The sequence below is a fragment of the Pterocles gutturalis genome, unplaced genomic scaffold (assembly GCF_000699245.1).
Source record: "Pterocles gutturalis isolate BGI_N339 unplaced genomic scaffold, ASM69924v1 scaffold26661, whole genome shotgun sequence".
Lineage (NCBI taxonomy): Eukaryota > Metazoa > Chordata > Aves > Pterocliformes > Pteroclidae > Pterocles > Pterocles gutturalis.
In genome coordinates this window covers 5,875-22,738 of record NW_010098853.1, presented here as the reverse complement: position 1 = coordinate 22,738, position 16,864 = coordinate 5,875, and the positions used below count along the sequence as shown (strand labels likewise).

Sequence of the window (16,864 nt, the reverse complement as noted above, 5' to 3'; positions counted from 1 at the left end):
GAAGTTGTGGAAGAGTCTTTTTTTTCAGCATTAAGTTGAAAATCTTTGCTACAGGGAAAGGCTACTTACAAATGAACTCAGTTTGTTACTAATTTAGAAGCTCATAGTCATTTTCCAGTTAGTTATAGATTCATTAGCTGAGTCTCCCTGACGTGACATCATGTTCTAATTTCAAGTTCAGTCTGCATGATGAGTCACTCCTACTCTAGACAGCAGAAACACTGAGCCAGGTATGTTCCTTCAAGTCTGAAGCAGAGGGGAAGCAGAAAAGTCAGGTTAGAAATCAGGTAAGAGCTCAACTAAAATTGGTCCTTTATGTCACAGTAACTGAAGTTTCCATGACTGTAATTCTAGGTTTTCAGGAAGTACAACTTTTTTATTTACAGACATTTAGAGAAGAGTATAAATGCCACACAAGACCCATTAGAAATATAGAATTTATTTCTCTTTACATTAAGACAGCAATATATTGCAGATTTGAACATGCCACATCTTGTATCACAGGTGACTTATGGATCCTGTGTTTATAGTTGTGATAGCTACTGCTAGCCCAGATCAACGCAAAGTCTGTTTCTAGAGTGACTCTCTTGAGATCTTTAAGCCGTTAGCAGCAATTTTTGCAGAAGGGTAGTCTTGAAAACCCACTTTGTAGAAATTCATCTGCCTATGTTATCCACCTGCTTACTGTATCTTACCTTCGCAGCTCCAGATCTCAAGAAAGCAATTTCGATGGTAGCAGTGGACAGGGAGATGGAGGACTTGCCCCTCATCCTCCCTCAGGCAGCAGTTCTCAAATAAAGGCAATACCACATTAAGGCCACCAAATTCCTCATGGTCTTTGAGCTGTGCTTTTGCAGGGCAGCTCCTTTCCTATCCTTTAGGGCCTGCAGCCTTTCCTTCTCTTCCCCCCTTGCACATCCAGGTGCAACCTAACCAAAAGAGTCAAGCTTACAGTTCTGACAGTATCCTAAAACATGTTATTTAAGTCATCTACAACTAAAAGTCTGTGAGCAATAGGAAAAAAAGACAAAATTTTGTCATGTTTAAAGCTTCCAAGTACAATGAACAAGAGGTATCTTCACAACCAGTGTCCTGACAGCATGTTCAGTGTACTTCCCTTCATCTTTACTAACTCAGAAAAACTGTCGTGCCTTTTGTCCCTTAAATCTCCACACATTCAGCTCAAGAACACCCGGAGCGGCAGTGTGTCATCACATGAAGATGAGGAGGGACAGAGGAGCAAGAAGAGTGAAAAGGGAGCAAGAGATAACAGAGACACTGCCCTTGGCAGGCTCTGCCCCAGCCATACACATGACGGATTTTGTTGCTCCAGTTTTTGTGGTTGTTCTTTTCTTTAAATTCCAAAACATTATTCCTGCTAAGGCTGGTTGTGCAAAATTAGTTTTCCAGAATCACCATTCAGTCTGACTCTGTTCCTGTAGACAGACTGCCTATTGATCCATTCCTCACTAGCATCTTGCTGTAGTTTTTCTGCTGTTCTTCTCTAAAAGTGTCTTTGACTTTCGCCCGTTTCAGACCTCCATCCCTGGAACCGAACAAGAGAGAAAAGTAACCCATCACAATCATTACTGCTATAATCATCAAACTACATATTATATTAACTACATTAGTCAACTCTAGAGTCTTAACCTAAAAGATTTCTAAGAAGGCTTTTCTTCCGAACTTCTACATCAAGGTTTAAGCATATTTATTAAAACATTTACCTTAAGCCATAATGCTTATACAGACCAAATTTTGAGTTTAGCCCATTAAAGCAGTCTACTTATGTGGATAATATGTTGCACCTACCATAGAATTCTTTGCCAATCTGGGATTCTATTTCCCTAGACTGTAGAGCCACAGTCAACTGCCTTACATCATGCAGAGGGCCAGCTGGGCCCCAGAGCTGAATCTGCCCATTCTCTTTATCAGAATCTTGCTCTCAAGTTTGTTTCATCCAGTCCTATGAAATCTAGGCATTAGGCTACTTCTTACTGAGTTAGGACATGAGAAAGAGCAGAGAGTTTTTGGTTTTTTTTACTTTCACATACACATACATGAAGTTACTCTCTCGTTTTCTCCTGAGTGGAGTAAAGTTACGTTAAACATCATCTGTCACAAAGCTAAGGGAGGAAGCGCCTCCCAAAGTCTAACAACAGACAGTCTTGCCAAGTCTAACAAGGATGGCATCACTCACCAGGGCAGTTCGGTCAGTCCTCCTTGGCGAGCAATGGCTGATCTCACTCTGTTGGCAAACTGAACAGCATCTTCGCCTTCCTTCAAGAGTCATAAATTCAATAGAACCAAAGCAGAAAGAAGTGAATTGAAACAGACTTCCATAACATTTCTCATCTGCTGCCTCATCAAATCAGCTCACTGCCAAACAATCCATCCCTTATCAGGCCAACACAATCTGACGTTCAACGCGATAATAATTTACTTCATTGTTCCTCTAAAGCGTTGAAGCTAATGGAAAGTTTTGCTCCAAGGGGATGGAACATTAACAGCACTGCTCCTGTGAACAGCAGTATATTTACTGCTGCCCTTTGCATGTTTGATGCACTGTGGATGGTACCCAAGCTGCATCATGAAAAGTTAAGTCCAAACATAGTCAACACCAACAAAAGTCTAGTATAAAACTCTGATTTGGAGACACGGGGTGGGTAGGGGGGTTTGAGGCACAGTGTGGAAAGAAGCACTTGCAGACACGGATTCTTAAATAATGATCAATCAGATGCTAGATTACCTCTCTAACCATCGGTGGCATGTACCACACATTGCAAACGATGGCCCAGCTGGTCATTATTCGCAGCAGATAGCTCACAATGTTATATTTGCTGCTGTTCCAGAATGCATCTCCAAACTGAGGATCGTACTGTAAGGGATCACAAAAAACAAGTGATAAAACCCTTTCCCCACAGCGCACTACAGCCTGTCTCAGATCTGAGAGGGTTGCTTTCAGTCACAGGCCAGAGTTAGAGAAAATCCACAGCTGACATGTTTGCTTAGAAAGAGGCTTTACAAAAACTAGCCCCAGTTTATTAGTCCTGCTTGTGATTACATCTCAGAACCAGCAGCAGACATCACCCATTTGCCCCGACAGCCAAAAGAGCTATTTCTGCTCTTCCCTTCAGCACTGGGAAGGACTAGCTGGATCTCCCTCCCCTCCAGCTTTCTGGAGGAAGAAGCTGACCACACCAGGTCTTACCAGCCAGGCTCCATAGGCTTAAGGACTTCACTTTCTCCTTTCAGCTATTTATACTCTAGGAGTCAACCAGAGCAGGTGGCTAATTCCCAGAGATACTGTGCTTTCATTAGCAGCTGTACTGAGACAGCTTCCTACCACCCTGACAAAAACAGACCCCAAACTTCGAACTTCAGCAGCCAGCTACTTCCACTTACTTTGATTGCAACAGGATAGATTGTTCCTCCTATTTCAAAGCTCCCCTTCTTGAACATCATCACAGAGGTATTGTTTATGCAGGTACCTGTCCGAAAGAGAAACTGAAGTCACTACTTCACACAGCCTAACACATCTCAGTAGCAATGCTACACCAACACACAGGTCTTCCAGTCACTGAGGAGCAAATGCAGACCCTTTAGGGGTATATTAGGCATCTTTCCCCTGCTTGCTTTCATTCTTTGTGTTGTGACTGACTCCCTGAATAAAGCCAGGATGCATGTGAGACAAAAAGCACAAGGCTGAGGTTAGATCTGTAGGACAATGCACTGATATTTACAGGGCAAAAGAAACAATCTTCCCGTTCTTCCGCCTACAGCTTCTGCCAGGAGACCCAACAGCCAGAGGCAGTATTGTGTTGTCTTCATGTAATCTCATATTAAAAGACGAAAAACAGGAAAGCCCTAATAAAATCTAAGCTAGAGGTAAAAACACATTTGAGCATCAGAAGCCATGAAAAGAGAATAGGGATGACATCTATGCTGAATGAAGAGAAGGAGCAGTTCAGCTTCTTACCTTCTGGAAAAATTAAGATTGGGAGCTTGCTCTTATCTGCCACATGTTCCCTGAGTCTGTGGAAGCAGAAGGAAAGATTAAAAAAATACCTCCTTTCCACTCTCCTTTCCTCAGGTAAATGCACTAAAAGTATCTTTGCTTATAATACATTTGTTGGAAACCAAAACATTTTACTGAACACTAATTTGTACTTGCCTTTCTGTTTCTGACAGAGCTGAAGTTTTGTGCAAGCCATCCCTTAGGCCCCGCATGAATTACACTGAGGCAACATCCTGTTTTCTTTCCTGCATATTATTTTATTAATGACTGTCAGGGAAGCCAGCAAATGTATGCCATTAAGTCAGTCCAACTGACTCTGATCAACTAAACTTGGAAGAAAAAAAAAGTTGCGTGCAGTGGTCCATCCAGGCTCTGCCTACTTAACAGCAGATTTCTTAAAAACCAAACTCCTAAATGCCTACAGCTCACACCACTTGAATAACACTTGGATGACCTGACAAAGCTGTCCTGCTGCACAGAGCCCAACAAGGTGGTGAAGTTAACCTGTCAAAATTAACCTACAAGTTCTTTCAAAATTAGGAAGAATTTCTATCACTGTGCTACAGCGTTCATGGGTATGCCTTTGGTGATATGCTGCAGAAAACTTTGTTAGCAGCTCAGTTTCATAATTAAACACATTCTTCCCCGCACGCAAATAAGCAAAGCTTATTATTTCTAGTGGCTCCCCATTTCAAATGAAGTTGAGACAGTTCATGCCACAGAAAGTTCTTTTCTTCATCAGCATTTTTCTTCAACAGAAAGTCCCAGAACTTGAAGTATCTTGACATCCCTCCAAAAATGTGTATCTGAATTCATCAGGTATTAGTTATTATGCTGATGGCTACCCAAATGACACGGTTTGTGACAGCCTGCTGCAATCCAGACCTTACCAGAACCTTTGGTCTAAACTGTTTCACCCTGTATAAACTTTTCAAGGCTTCCTTGGTGACCTGGGAAGCTGACATTTTGACCACAGTCTACTGTACCAAAGCCCAACAAGCAACCATCATCAGGTCATTCTGAATGATGGAATTCTTATCCCTGGGATTAGCATTTATAAGAAGCAGTCACCATTTGGAATAAGCCAACTAGAATTGGCCCCCACCAAAAAAAGTTGTTTTCACAAGTCGGCCTATTGTCCTCCCAGGATCCCAAGGATCCAAGTTCCCTGTCTCCCATTGCAACCTCAGCTTCTTGGGCTTCTGTCTTTCCAAAGCTTTCATTCCTCATGTGGGTTTGTGATTGTTCAATGACTCTTTGGGGATTCCACACCCACGCCTCACCTTTTTGTCACTAGATGGCGGTCTTTGATTTCCGAGCGTTCAAACCAGACGTGAGGACAGGCCTTGACCGTGGCTCTCTGAATAACTCCCATCAGTCCACCGTGAACCTGGCCAACCTGCAAGCCCAAGAAGACACATGAGCACATGAGACACCCAAAAAGCACAACTTTCTCTTCTGCAGCCCCTTAAAAAAAACTAAGCAAACATATTTGAAACTGCAAATGAGGTTTGGGCAGTGCCCACAGAAACTATCAAAATGCATTTACTTGAAAGGATCTAGATGCATGCATGGAAGTGTATCTCAAGTATTTCACCAGATGAAGAGCCTAGCATTGACACTGCCAGGACAACTTCACCAGCATCTAATTTCTAGTCCAACTTCAAAACAATTTATACTTTTCCCCACTGTCTAGTGCTCAAGTTAACATCGCTACTGTAAAATTTAACCCCACAACCAATACCCTGTAGTCTTTCCCTCTCCTGGCAGCTTCTCCCTCTGCTGTGGTCATCACAGATCTCCCCATACCATTGCATAGCATCCATCATTTGTCAAAATGATCGCATCTATCGGTGATGTGTGGTTGGCAACACAAATTCCTCCTTTCTGGGGTTTGTTTTCCCTGCAATTACAAAAATTTTTGTTAAGACAAAATGCACTAAGCACCACCTTACACACACCAGTTCCCATACAGCTGTCAGGTAAGGCAGCATCTAGTGTGATGTTAACCTGCAGATCAGGAAAGAGCTGCCCCGTTTCAAATGGGATACTCGCACATGGAGAAGTGTACACACACTTTTGCTATCACAACGTCGGCTTACTCACTTGTTATGGTAATGGATGGTACCAGACAGAGCTCTGACAAGGATCCGGGAGCACGTGAGGTGGACCACTTCACTCAGATAGTTTTTCACACTGAAAGAAATCACAGGCATTGGAGCATCCTGGAAAGCAGCTAGATAGACCCAAAATATTCTCCAGCCTACTCAACACAACTCAGGGCGGAAATATTTTCCTGGGACTCTGGAGCACAGAAGAATATTCCCAGCTCTACCACTCACTTGCTACAGCAGCTCAGCCAAGACATGTCATACCCTTGGTCTCATTTACCTAGGCAAGGCTGTCATCTCCTCACTAGGTAATTTTTTATTCCAGAACTATTATCTTCTCTGCCATGCTGCCTTTGAGTCTCTCATGACAGCAAGAAGAGCCCATTAGAAATCACCAACTACAGTGGCAAGCCTGGCAAGAAGCCAACCTTAGTCCGAGTTCAAAATATCACCAAAAGCAAGGCCAAAAAGTTTGAAGAGGACCATCAGTACTCTATCACTTGTAAAATCTGTCCAGTCTTAATCTTGAGCTGTTTGCACTGACTCAACTTGGCAAGTTCATCCCTCACACACCATACCTACCTGCTGTTTGGCAGCTGTCCTACCATTGTTGTCCCCACAATCATTGAGGTAATCCCAATGGCAGCAAGGGTAAAGCTATGGTCAAAACAGACATTAAATCAAAATAAGTACTTTTGTTCATTTTCATAGAATCACAATCAGAATCATAGAATCATTCAGGTTGGCAAAGACCCCAAGGATCACCAAGTCCAACCATCAACCCAACCCCACCCAACCCACTAACCCATGTCCCCAAGCACCACATCGACACGTTTCTTGACCCCTCCAGGGATGGTGACTCCCCCACTGCCCTGGGCAGCCTGTTCCAATGCCTCATCACTCTTGCAGTGAAGAAACTTTTCCTAATATCCAGCCTAAACCTTCCCTGGTGCAACTTGAGGCCGTTTCCTCTTGTCCCATCACTTGTTCCTTTAGAGCAGAGCCCAGCACCCCCCTCACTGCACCCTCCTTTCAGGCAGCTGTAGAGAGTGATGAGGTCTCCTCTCAGCCTCCTCTTTTCCAGACTAAACCCCCCCAGCTCCCTCAGCTGCTCCTCATCAGACCTGTGCTCCAGACCCTTCCCCAGCTCCGTTGCCCTTCTCTGGACCTGCTCCAGCCCCTCCATGTCCTTCTTGTGGTGAGGGGCCCAAATGTAAAGGGACTGTAGGAATTCAATTATTCCTCAGATACTTGACATATCCAGTTCTCTAACTCAATAATTCCCTGACACATTGCTCAAAACCAAAATCTGCTCAAAGGCAGCAGATTCAGCTACCCCAATGCATACAGCATCAGGGTTTAACATGGAGCTTTAGAGCTTGCCCAACTTCCATTGCCAATACACAACTTCGGTGAAGCATTCACAGAAAAGATGACTGCTAGCCCTAATCTACTCTCCTCAGTAAATGGCAAGATAAAAGTGTTCTGAATGGCTTCTTAACCATCCAAAGGAGAGTTTAAGCCTATTCACCCTCTGTATCAGCTAAAGCTGCTTTTGAGTTTAAAAAGCTGAGATGATATTTCCCAAGACAACACACATTCACATGTTCCCAGACTGCCAAAATCCCTCAGCACCTCCAAGCTTACCGTAGGGGCAGCAGGAAGCAGTACCGCACTATCACCCCAATGCCCCACACAACCGTCAGCCTCAGGCTGATGTAGTGGAAGTTCACATTAGTCCTTGTGAGGAGATTCCAGGAGACGAGCTCTTCAGAGGAAAACCGTTGTGTGACTTCATCTTCCACAATAGCTTCAAACCCTTTTCTGCAGAAGTAGAATATGTCAGAGAATTCAAAGTCTGCTCCATGCAGATGGGCAATTTCTTTCTCCATAGGCATTTCATGTCTTTCAATGATACCTTGGGAAAGAAAGGGTAACCATATGAGGAAATAATTCTATACAGTAAGAGTCATACTCCAAGTCACTTGCTGCTCTGCATTGCTCAAGGAGACAAATTTCCTGTCAGAGCCCTTCCTACGACAGCAATATCAGATAGGAAGCTGAACACAGCTCCAGCTAGTTCTAGCTCCTCTTCCTCACATCAACACTTTGAGCTGCAAATACGTCAAGTTCTGATGGCTACTGGATGCAACTAAAGAAGGAAAACCCTTTTTCACCATCTGACAAGTCTTCAACTCAGCAACTTTATCCAAGACCATCTTACGCTTCCAGACCAAAATCAAGTGAGAACTCAGCTCTTCCAGTCAATTCTCCTGATGCTCTGTGTACTTACGGGCATTCAGCCCCCTCCATGGAGGCTTCCCCATTCCCCAGGCTTGCCTCTTGTCGAGATATTCTGCCTTTCCACAGCCACATCCAGCCAAGATGTGTTCTACTGCTACCTGCCAAAGCCCCACATTGTCACAGCTACCCGACATCTGTGCACGGAGCCGTTTTGAACCAAGCGTACCTGCCTTCCTTCACAGGACAAGTCTTTCCTATAAGTACAGACAGGACCACACTATTTTTTTATTTTAGTGTAAATTAACCAAAGAAAAACCCTCCAAAAAACCAAGTCAAAGAGTTGTGCCTAGAGGTGCCTTTACATAATTTAGTTTGTCACTAACAGTTGTGTTTCAGTTGAAATCTGCACACATAATGACTGGCAACAGAAAAGACACCTGGAGAGTTCAGAACTGCAGTACAAATAGCAAAAATTCCCTCTCCCCTCTTTTTTTTTTTATACTTATGTCTGATAAGGACCAATTTCTCACTTCAGCTTTCTAAAGGCAAAGATTGAGTAGCTGCTTTCTGGTAAGCAAATCTGGCTCCAGAAACTGATGACTGAAGAAATTTAGAACAACATCTAACCAGAAAAACCATCCCCTGAGACACTGAACTGGGATTACAGAGGTCCAAGTTCAGGTTGCCACTCTGTCAAACACCCTCTGGCATAATCTTTGTGCTTCGTTGTTGAGATAAAGAAAACGGGAAAGGAGGAAACACCCAACAGTTTCAATCTACTAAGCACTTTCCTACAAATACACACCTCACCGTACATAAATCTACATCCCAAGGAAGTCCTACCAGCAGAAAAACTCTGTGAAGTTATCTGCTGTGAGAATCACACCCAACATTTAAATTACAAGTGACATGGAAAAATCTTTACATTTGTCTCGGTGTTCACAGTTGCTGCCAGTCCTTTTCAGCACAAATCCAAAACACAGCCTCTTACTAGCCACTATGAGGAAAGTTAACTCTGTCCCAGCCAAAACCAGGGCAGTATTGCACCGCTGCACACATACGGGCTAAGATGAGAAGCTCCAAGATACGAGGCCCACAAACCACAGAAGCAAACACTAAAGAACAACATGCAAGAGGTACCACACTGTAACAAAACCTATGAGCACCTTCAGCTCTGAACTTGGCAGCCACAACTTGCAATTCCACCAGCAGACTATTTTACAGTGCACTGTCCTATCGCAAGCCTATAAATATAAATCATTAATATGGCACACCCAAACACCGACATGCCCTTTGGGATCTAAAGGATACAAACATTTAGCAGGATGGACTACACTTGTCTCATTACTTTAAACCCAAACCTGAGCTCTAGTTTGTGGTTCAATTCTTCTGTCTTTCAGTCAAGCCCTTAAACCTCTAAGCTATAAAATACCCAGAACTGCAGGGGAGCCCCAACCTGCCGGCTCCACACTGCTGCTGGGGTGGGAGACCAGTTATAGCCAAGAAACTGACCAGGGGGACTCTCCAGCACCCATCACACTAGTAACACTCTTCTCTCCAGTTTCCGAAGTGGGAATGCTTCCAGAGGCCCTGGTTCAGCATCAGCCAAGCAGCTGGTCCACCCTTCTTGGCTGAATCTTGCCCAGGGTTCAAGTTTAACACCCTGCTGGCACAGCCAAGATAGCACGGCTGTAACATCTTGTCTCAGCAGCCTCCTCTGTCATTGTCACGCAACATCCCCATGCACAAGCTGCCTTGCAGCCTTGGGACAAGGTACTCTGAGCCAAGATCTCAGCAGCACCTGAAGGGATTATGAACAGAATTAAGTACATGCCGCTCAGGTGACGTATGTAACAGCCTTTAATCCCTTGGCCATGGGCAGAGCTGAGTTTGCCAGACAGTCAAAAGCCAGCATTATGCAGGAGTACAGCAAACATCACTCAACCAAAAAAGCCATAACCGCCACTTTACACAGTGTCACAGCACAAAGTCCCAAGCCTTCCAGCTCCTATACTCCAGCCAGCTAAATTAGATCAGGCTCAGACTTGACACTATCCACTTACAGCCACATTATTTGCATAAGCCTTTCTTTTAGTGGATGTCACTTTCAAAACTTTAATTTATCATTTTTGTGTTTTTAAAACCATCAGCTCAACACAAACAACACCCTCACACAGCTGAGAGCTGGTTATTCAGCTGCAATGAGACAGACAACTAGCCTCCAAGCACCTGCTCTGCCAAGAGCTACCACTGGGCCCCGCACCCTGTCCTCTAACACAGAGGGTCCTTGAGGTGACAGCACCAGGCAATTCCCTGCACAGCAACCTCACCAGCCAACATTTTCCTTGGGAATATTCCTTCTCACACCACCAGTGCAGGGGCTCTGGCTGCCATTTCTGACAGCAGATGTGACATACACTGGATTTGGTACTGCAGAGAAAGGTGTTGTCTCTTCAGCCATGCTCTGACTTGGCTTTCATATTGAGGGACACCGGATTCTAAGCTCTTTGGGGAGGACAATTTTTTCTCTGTCTGGCAACAGGAAAACTTGCCCTTGCGCATGCATCTGCAATGTTTCCTTCTATTCTGACCCACCTCCTAGTGAGGACTGGAAAGATGGAAGAGGTGCTACACACTGCCCTGAAGTCAGACAGCACTTAACACACACGTGGACGCACACACAGACACTTACCTTTACCCTGTGTTTAATCAGCTACTCCACAATTCAATCCTGCCAGGGATTTCTCCTCCCTCAGTCAATATTGTGTAATGCGATTGGGCTTCTCTATCTGCTCGTTTTTTCTCACCTCAAGGGATGCCAATTTATATACCGCATTGTTAGATCTACACCTGCCCTGCTCCTCAAGTACTTCCATGCCCATGCAGGAACACAGACTCCTAATCACAAAAATCAGTTAATCCTAGTCTTAAAAAGCTCCCAATATACAGAGCCCAGCTTAGCACAGCAGACTCCCCACACCTTCCCAAGTAAGGAATAGTTAGACTCCAGCTTACTGCACTAAGAGCCACCTACAGTGGGGAAAGGTTTTAATTTCAATTTCAAATTGAAGATAAAATAAATAAGACAACATTAAAAAGTGTGCTTCAGGCCACCATTGTAACATGTGTACCCCCAGCCATAAGACATACCTGAACTGCATACAATCTATACGAAAAGGACATTTTTACTGGCACTAATACTTCAGACAGTAGAGTGCACCCAGGTTACTCCAGGTTCTGAACTACAGCACATACTAGTGCTATACACCCCTCAGTCACCCATACAGGGGGAATAGGTACTTGTAGCTTTATGGAAATACAGCTCATAGAACATAAATCTACTCCCCGTGTCCTTTCTCTTTCTTTTCTAGAGAATAAAAACTATGAGCCAGAATGATCAGATGTCTAAGACAAGGCTCCTCTTGTGCAGCTACAGCAGCACAGCTGGATCTCCTGCCCTCTCACAGACGTGATGGGACACTATCACCCTTACAGGAAGGAAAAGGATATCTTGCTGCATCACTGACAACCTGGGAAACAGATAGCAGGGCCCTGACACTATTTGGAAGGATCACTCACTTGGCCTTCCCCTCACCATAAAAAAAACCCACCACTTTCAGGACACTGGTGAGTGATACAGGACACTTTTTTCTCAGCTGCTTTCAAGCCACATATTAAATAAGACAAATTTTAACCTGTCTGCAGAGCTGCTGTGCAGTACCTCCAGTTTATTATTCCAGGTGCTAACTGACAGCTAGATCTACTCCCATGGAAGCCTGTTTCATGCCTGGCCTGTAGATAGTAGGATACCAGTGTTTACAGTGTTGGTAAGGATACTCCTTTGAAGAAGAAACACACACAACCAGTTCAGCAGTCCAGTCTTCATTACTGTATCATGTTCACAGGAGCTAATTCACTGAATCAGGTAATAATCGACTTGTCTGCTAACCAGCAAGTTGGTCCTGCTTCCAGCTGTGCTGCCTAGTGAGGGGGCACACAGAAAATGCTGACACTGCTGTTAAATGCTGTCAAAACCAAGCACATCAACAGCAAAACCAAGGCAGTCGGGAACCGGGAGAAAACCAAACACTGGCTGCAATGCCTCATTCAGCCTTCTCTTTATTTCCTGGGCAAACTCAAGCCCCTCTGTGTGCTTACCACTCCAAAGTCTTGCAGCCAACTCTGACCTAGTACAGCCAACCACAGCACACGCACAGTATGGGTTAAGATGTAAAAGAACTAATTTCAAAATTAGACTAAAGGAAGAAATATGAAGCAACTATTCAAGATGCCTTTCTACAGACAGTGTAAGTAGTTCTTCTGGCAAATACTGAGGTAACTCCAGGGGGCAAAAGGTGAACAGCAGCAGACTGAAAAAAGGGAACAAGCCTAACACCACAGATTTCCATCCAGCAATCCTACAACAGAAAAATCACTGAGCTTGGAAAAGGAAAGTGCTGTCCACTAAATACTCAGATCTCCTCAGAGATTATTAAGTGTACTCTGATGCTGTTAGGACTGGGATAGTTGGCTCACAGCCCTGCAAGCAGTGACCTAAAGACAGGTTTCAAGACAAAAAAAAAATCAAGCTCACATTGCAACTTGAAAGTTTCCCTTGACTGAGGACAGTCTCCATCTTACACTCTGCTTTGTCCTGTTAAACTTAATGTTATTTCATACTCTGCATTTCCTCATCCCTTTATTTTACAACCATCCAGCATAAGCCTGTAAAAGCAGCACTTCATTCTGCGAGAACAGTTCTTGTGCCAGTAGTACTGCACAACAATTAGATGTAACAGTTCACCTGTACCCAACTCCACCTCTTCTCCAGTTCTCTCATGCACACATCTAACCTCTCCATTTGGAAAGGACTCAGTTCACCGACTTTAACACATTACTCTTTATCAATTCAACTTTACCCTGAGCTCTCACCGTTAGCAGCAGGAGTCTTTAGCATCTCTGGCTGTGGCTTTTTAACACCTTTTTCTATCCGTATAGTAGCCCACTGTTGAAGAGAAAGAAAACATTAATTTCACAATGTAATACTCACTTGAGAAAAAAAGTCACCCAAAAAAGCAACAGTTAAAGATAGGTTGTGATTTTCAAATATCTTCACTAGGTAATTATCACCCATCTTCCTCGGATGTTCCACAAACCTCCTCTGAAGAAATGCTGTGTGAGTGTATTTAGTAATAAAAAACCCACCCAGTGCTAGTCAGTACTTCCCAATTCTGCTTGCCAGTCTTCAGAGAGGCAACTCAAGAGCTTCACAGACATTTCAGTTCAGATACACAGCCACGAAGAGCCCAACAGGCCTCTGTCAGTTCTGCTACTCGCACACCAGCCACTGAGCCATGGCCATACAGAAAGCTCCCAGAGCTGAGCTGACAACAGCCCCTGAGCACACAGCATGTGTTCAGAGCCGACAGACACATCATCATTCACCTTGCATTCTTTCAGAGCTGTCTCACCACACTGAAGCAAAAAAAAAAAGTCAAACTGAGGCCTGCACACAGCAAACTCTGATAAAACCAAACCAGCATTTGCAGCCATGAGGAGTTTTAAGTTCAGTTTTGGTCAAAAGAGGATTACACCCAAGATTTTTCCAGGCTGGACAAAACTGAAGTTTCCCTGGACTCTGCAACTGCTCATTTCTTGGCATTTTAGGGCTCTTCTGAGCAGTAGAGAAACAGACAGGCCAAACCACCAGCTCCAGCGTCCAGCTGCAGAGAGCCCTTTCCCCTGCCCTTGGGCAGAGCTGCCAGCTCACAGGGGTTAACCTGCTATTTTCTACTGGGTAGGCTGGAAGAATGAGACCAGAATACTTGATAAAGTGACCTCTGCTCCTCCAGTGTCAAATCTTCCTGGCAGCTCTGCTCCCCACAAATAGCCAGAGGCAAAACCACCCAGCGTCAAGAGACTTCCTATCATCCCAGCCCTGATGGGGCTGGAGCCAGTTTAACCTGTTCCCTGGCCAAAAGGCTTTCTTGACCTTCAGCTGACTCAGTTCCACACAGTGCTTTTAAATAGCCCTTCCACCTCCTACGTCAGCCTTTATTTTTACTGGGTAAATGATGACAACCGCTTTGACGTCCCGAAGCCCGCCTGTGATAACAGAGTAGCCGTTCTGCCCTGGATCCTTTCTTTCCTCACATGGTAGTTTTGCCAAGGGATGGAAAGCTCAGACAAAAGTGGACTGGCTTTATGGCTCTCCATTATGAACATTATTCCACCCCCCACCACCTCCACCCCCTGACTTAACCCTATTTCTATGAATACTGTTACAGCAGGCATCTCCAAGACAGGCAGCTGACCTGGCAGAAATGAGCTCATGTCAAAAGATCAAGATATTATCCTGCTCAAACCTTAACAACTTACTCTCCAGTCCTCAAGCAGCATCAACGGCATCCTTTGTTTTCACAGCGTTAGGAATGGGCTTCACTGCTCTGCACAGAAAGGATCCAGACCAATGCTAAACCACACAGCTTCCACCTCACCCCTCCAACACAGCTGGGGGGCATTTGGGGATGCAGTTGCCTTTTGAAGGGTCAGTATCCTGACTCACCCCATTATCTCCACCACATAACTTCCCAGGAATGGCCAAGACTGCTTACTACATCAGATCTTGCTAAATCACAACTATCCTGCCAATATATTCAATTTTTTTCCTCATTTCTGCTGCTGCTGAGGCAATGGCTGTTCCAGGAACTATTATTACTTGTAGGAGTAACTCAGCATTTTCCAGCTACACATTGTCCTTCGCAGTGCCATGGCCAGAAAAGTGCTGGGAAATATCAAAATGAAACATTGTTCAAGGAAAAAAACTATTCACAATACCTCCATCCCTGCATTTCTTCTGCTAAATGGATTTGGGGGTACAGCCAGACCAGCAAATACATTGACACAACCATTCTCTGACCAGAGTTGAACCACCATACTCAATGAATTAAAATCTCCATAAGCAGGCAAGTCACTTATCACACACAAGAGCAAGAACATACTTGACTAATGGTCTCAGCCATACACGCTACCCAAGAAAATAAATTTTTATCTTCCAAATCCTCTTGAACAGGTGAGCAAAACCTAGCGCTGCCACCTTTTGCTTTGCAAACCCTGAGAGAACAGCTTCTGTTTGGTGCTCAGAGAGAGCATGCAACACTTCACATCGCTCTTGCTGCAGAAATCCTGCAGGTACAAGTTCACGCTAGAGAGTGTCAAAAAGTTTGAGCCTCAGCAAAAGCCAGTAACACCATGAGGACACAGGCTATTGCGACATGCCTTCGTAACATGCTTGCAACATCAGTACTGCAGTATCTTTTGACACTCTGCTGTGCAAAGGAGGCAGTGGACTTTTCCCAGTGCACACAGCAATTGCAGGGTCATGTAACCCAATTAAGTTTCTACCGCTTAGATGCTTACTCCTGGCTTCCAAAGCAGTCTGACTTTTAGTCCACAGGTTCACCTAACCTCAGAAAGCTGCAGTACCCCACCTGGGGAGTAGGGAGCAGGGTCGAAGACTGGAGAGGACAGTGCCTTTCACTGGCTACCCAAGCTGACCTGTGCTCCACAGGGCAATATTTGAGGCAGTTTTGCATTTGGTGCCATGCTTCACAAAACCAGCAAGGAAGAGACCACCTCCCACAGCCTCTGGGCGTTCACAAGGGCCCACATCCCACCAAGTGCTACTGCAGACACGTTTTAAGTCTTCTACATCAGCTTTCTTCTTCCCTCAATCCACCCTAGTTCCAAAAACTATGCATGTTCCAGCGATCAAGCAGCAAGACACTTTTGCTTAAGTTTACTTCTTTCTTCCATATTCTTCCACTTATTCTCAAGCACATGAACTAAAGGCACTATTATCAAAGCCAAGATCTGGACTTTGATCAAGTGAAAAGCTTGTTTATATCCATCTTGGAAAACAAAAGAGACACCACATGCAGGAATGTGAGTAATTTCCCTTCTTTCCGATAGATAGGGATTTGCACTGTCCACTTCCACTGCCTTCAGTGCTGAAGCACAGCTTTGCGCTGCACAGACCTACCGCCGTGTAAACTGATTCATCCCGCAGAGGGGAAAAACACTGTCTGGGTGTTAGAAATCCAAAACCATCCTGAAACAACATTGTAAGCCATGGCCTCTGTTCTGCTAGGGAGGTAAACTAAAAGCAGGTCTTTGGGATTTATCACAAGCATTGACTCATCTCTAAGTGGCTTCTCCCAGCTTGCAAGCAGCTCAGCATGAGCTGGCAGCTCAGAAAGAGCGCCTCGGTGCAGACCGAAGCCTTTAGCAGGGATTCCTGCAGCAGTTTTGGGGAGTGAGTATAAAACTCCAGGCTCCTGAAGAGATTAAAAATATTTCTGCAGCTGATGCTACCCATTGAACATATAAAGCTCAAATGCAGCAAGATCACAGAAACTACAGAAACACCACCACAGGCCTGATTTCAAAATTTTGGTATTCCAACTGCTCAGGACAAAGTAGCTTGGATGCTTTA

At 44.5% G+C, this 16,864-nt stretch overlaps 1 protein-coding gene across 1 annotated transcript; it reads right to left on the bottom strand.

Moving 5' to 3' along the window:
* Positions 1-1,364: 1,364 nt before the first annotated feature.
* Positions 1,365-13,371, bottom strand: AGPAT9 (1-acylglycerol-3-phosphate O-acyltransferase 9). Its single transcript, XM_010074507.1, has 11 exons — positions 13,303-13,371; positions 7,774-8,044; positions 6,709-6,783; positions 6,122-6,211; positions 5,825-5,918; positions 5,299-5,414; positions 3,977-4,032; positions 3,403-3,488; positions 2,747-2,875; positions 2,198-2,277; positions 1,365-1,546 (listed from the first exon to the last, which is right to left on the bottom strand). Exons 1-11 carry the CDS (start codon positions 13,325-13,327, stop codon positions 1,420-1,422), a joined length of 1,149 nt encoding a protein of 382 aa, XP_010072809.1. The 5' UTR covers positions 13,328-13,371; the 3' UTR covers positions 1,365-1,419.
* Positions 13,372-16,864: the final 3,493 nt, after the last annotated feature.

What these genes read in the sequence shown, in the direction of transcription:
- AGPAT9 (XM_010074507.1), bottom strand. Translation starts at nt 13,327, where the DNA reads ATGCTAAAGACTCCTGCTGCTAACG. An exon ending in ATGATGGATGCTATGCAATG is followed by an intron (nt 5,415 to 5,824) that starts GTATGGGGAGAT and finishes TTGGGCTTGCAG; the next exon opens with GTTGGCCAGGTTCACGGTGG. An exon ending in CGCCATCTAGTGACAAAAAG is followed by an intron (nt 4,033 to 5,298) that starts GTGAGGCGTGGG and finishes CTGCTTCCACAG; the next exon opens with ACTCAGGGAACATGTGGCAG.